General features: G+C 38.1%; 1 protein-coding gene across 1 annotated transcript in view; it reads left to right on the top strand.

The window, feature by feature from the left end:
• The first annotated feature begins 249 nt into the window (after positions 1 to 249).
• Positions 250 to 3,938, top strand: part of ttc29 (tetratricopeptide repeat domain 29) — a 7,031-nt gene continuing 3,342 nt past the window's right edge. The window contains exons 1-5 of the mRNA XM_054601951.1: positions 250 to 341; positions 1,111 to 1,170; positions 2,324 to 2,487; positions 2,860 to 3,036; positions 3,596 to 3,808. Of these exons, the coding sequence (XP_054457926.1) occupies positions 250 to 341; positions 1,111 to 1,170; positions 2,324 to 2,487; positions 2,860 to 3,036; positions 3,596 to 3,808 (706 nt within the window). The remainder of the gene's footprint in view (positions 342 to 1,110; positions 1,171 to 2,323; positions 2,488 to 2,859; positions 3,037 to 3,595; positions 3,809 to 3,938) is intronic.

Genomic DNA, 3,938 nt, shown 5'->3' with positions numbered 1-3,938 from the left:
TGGAGTCAGTACCTCAACATTGAGTAAATGTACTTTCCTGAGCTTTCAGTCACTTCACACAGTCTTCATCAACTGAACAAGTTTCCTCAGACTGTGAATGTTTACTTTTATTATATTATATTTAACAGGAAACGTTACATTTACAAATCACACAGCACCATATTTATATTATAACAAGAATAACAATGCATAAAGATAACGAGTCCTGCTAATTGAACATTCTCTCCTGTAGTTTGACGACCGGTGAAGATGAACGCTGCGTTGGCACGGCGTCACGTTGAGCCTTCTTTACTGGAAACCACCAACAACAGCAACCAGCGGAGGAAACACTCCCAGTACAGGTTGGTAGAGGTGTGAGAGAGAGAGCTGTCCCTCCAACAATGTGTTCGTAAAGAATGTTAAAATCACATTAGCCTCTGGTAAAATAATAACTTCATTAAATATGAATAAATGCTTTTTATGAAAGGCAAACGTATCCCTGTCAAATAGTCAGTATCTATCACAAGATGTTATTCTACATAAACTACTAAAACGATAAATAAACTGTAAAACTTTTATTATATTAATAATATCTAGTTTTCTTTGGTGTTTTTGTCATATATAGATATGCAGTGATGGTTTCTGGGTAATATGTATGTTGATTTGTCCCATTCAAGTCTTGTTAAAATATGTGTGTTTGGAAATTGAAGATTTTTCGACTCATGAATGCATTTGAATAATAACTAAACGTGTGTGTGTTTGTGTGTGTGTGTGTGTGTGTGTGTGTGTGTGTGTGTGTGTGTGTGTGTGTGTGTGTGTGTGTGTGTGTGTGTGTGTTCATCAGGATGAAGCAGGAGAAGGACTCTCCCCAGACCACATCGTCTCAGATTCTCTCCAAGTCAGAGATATCGCTGTGAGTTCACGACTGTCACCTTTAAACACGACGCTGCTCTTTCTTTAAGGCCTTTAACACAATGTTGTATTTTAGTATTAAATGGTTTTAATGATCTGGAATTTTCTTTTTGTTTTGATTTAGGCAACAGATTTATTTACATTTTATTTTTACTATTTTTAAGACACACAGGCTAACTACACATCTTCCTCCTCCTCTTCCTCTCTACGTGTCTCCAGGTTCAGAAACAGTCTAAAGCAGAACATCTGTGTGGAGCTGCTTCAAGAGGGCTACCACAGGTATCTCTCTCTCTCTCTCTCATATATATATATATATATATATATATATATATATATATATCTTTATCTATATATATATATATATATATATATATATATGTCTATATCTTTATATATGTATATATATATATATGCTTTAAGACGGCTTCCACAGGTATCTCTCTGTCTGCCCGTCATCACTACATCAACTTTATAAATTACAACGTTCACCTGTTGATTGTGTCGACACATTTATCTGTATTTAAGAATCTCTAAATGTATTCATCCTAAGAGAAATAGCTGTGCAGCAGTAACAGTATAAAGTAAGAAAATAAATACAACAAAATCTAAGAAAACAAAATTATATTTATTCAACCTTTATTTAACCAGGATGTCCCTTTATATAGAAAATCTCTTTTTAGAGGTAGAACTGTCCAAAACAGGAGGCCCGTTACAGTTTAAATAAACAGATCTTTTCCAATCTTTTTCAAATATTTTACCAAGAATATTTTTTCACATAATTAACTAAAAAAATAAATATATATGGGGGTTTTTTCAGGAATTAAAGGGCATTTTTCCCCCAAAAATATTCTATATCTTTTTAATATTCTAAAATCAAAGTATACTTTAATAAATTCTACATATATATATATTTTTTCTTTTCTTTTTTCATATATTTAATGAACAAAAATTCTGACATTTCTCTAATATTTTCAAGAATTTTTCAATTTTTTTTCAAATATTTTACAAATATTTTTTTTTACGTAATTAACTAAAAAAATATTTTTTTATATATTTTTTTCTACTAATATTTTTTCTTCACTTTTTTCATATATTTAACGAACAAAACTTCTGACATTTCTTTAATATTAATATCTTTTTTTATATTTTAGCAATCATTTTTTGGGGATATTTTTCAGGAATTAAAGGGCATTTTTTTTTAAAAATCCAGTATTTTACTAATATTTTGAATTTTTACTAATACATTTTCTTCACTTTTTTCATATATTTAGTGAAAAAAAATTCTGACAATTATTAGAATATTATTATTATTGTTTTTATTATTATTATCATCAAACACAAGTTGAGACTCCGTTCAGAGTTTGATAGAAACAGACTCATGGGAACGTTCTCATTCCAGTGAAACAGTCCGTTCTGTCCTCGGTTCCTTCAGGTCGTTCTCGGAGCTCTTCTCTCTGCTGAGCTCTGATCTGGATCGGAGGGCGGCGGGCGAACCGGGTTCTCCTCTCAGACTTCAGACCCCGCTGGAGGAGCAGTGGGACAAACTGGACACCATGAGGCGGCACCTGAGACGGGCCGAGCAGGCTGAGAAGACCTGTACACAAACCTCATTAGTATTTAGAGAAAGAATACATGAATACAAACATTCTAAAAGTCATTAAATGTAGTATATTTAATGGAAATAGTAGCTTCTGATAACGTAGATAACAGTGAGTAAGGGGAAGGAAATGTAGTATTTCTATTTAAATACATGCTGCTTTGTGTACATGATTAATCTTATTAGATATATTAAGGTTTTAATTACTTGTCAGAATACTTGTTATGTATGTTTGTATGATAGGAAACTGTAAAATTCATGATTTTCTAAATGGAGTCTGTGTGTGTGTGTGTGTGTGTGTGTGTGTGTGTGTGTGTGTGTGTGTGTGTGTGTGTGTGTGTGTGTGTGTGTGTGTGTGTGTGTGTGTTCAGGCTCGTGGACGGTGGTGTGTGACCAGCGTCTGTTTCTGGGTCGGTACTTCTCGTCTCCGGAGGACTTCTGGCTCAGTTTACATTTCTACCAGAGCTGTGCAGAGCGAGAGCACGGAGGCCGATCCAGACCGGCCACCGAGGCCCGAGTGTGTATGGCCGAGGTCTACCTGCAGCAAGGTGGACAGAACACACACACACACACACACACACACACACACACACACACACACACACACACACACACACACACACACACACACACACACACACACACACACACACACACACACACACACACACACACACACACACACACACACACACACACACACACACACATACACACACACATACACACACACACACACACAAACACACACACAGAGGAAACACACACACACACACACACACACACACACACACACACACACACACACACACACACACACACACACACACACACACACACACACACACACACACACACACACACACACACACACACACACACACACACACACACACACACATACACACATACACACTTACACACACACACACACAGACACACACACATACACACACACACACACACACACAAACACACACACACACACACACACACACACACACACACACACACACACACACACACACACACACACACACACACACACACACACACACACTCACACACACAGAGACACACACACTAACCCTCTCCGTTGTGTCTCAGGTGAGCTGCAGCAGGCGAGGCAGCAGGCGGAGCTTTGCATCCAGCAGGCGGAGGGGGTCGACTGGTTGGACTCGAGCGACCGGCCCCTGAGGCTCCGGGCCCTCGGGGCCCTGTGGAGGATCTACAGCCGGCTGGCCGACGCCCCGCTGGATGCCGGAGACTACGAGGAGGCCCTCAGGCTCCTCCACGAGGGCCACAGCATAGCAGCTGAGAGTAGGTTCAGCACTCAAGGTCTGGAAATACACACATATATAGAGTACACGTAATATATGAGAGAGGAAGACGAATACTAGTAACACTAAGTAGAAAGTACTGGTATATATTTATATAATACTACATTTGA

This window comes from Anoplopoma fimbria, chromosome 7 (genome assembly GCF_027596085.1).
Source record: "Anoplopoma fimbria isolate UVic2021 breed Golden Eagle Sablefish chromosome 7, Afim_UVic_2022, whole genome shotgun sequence".
Taxonomy (NCBI): domain Eukaryota; kingdom Metazoa; phylum Chordata; class Actinopteri; order Perciformes; family Anoplopomatidae; genus Anoplopoma; species Anoplopoma fimbria.
This window is presented reverse-complemented; position numbering and strand designations above follow the sequence as displayed.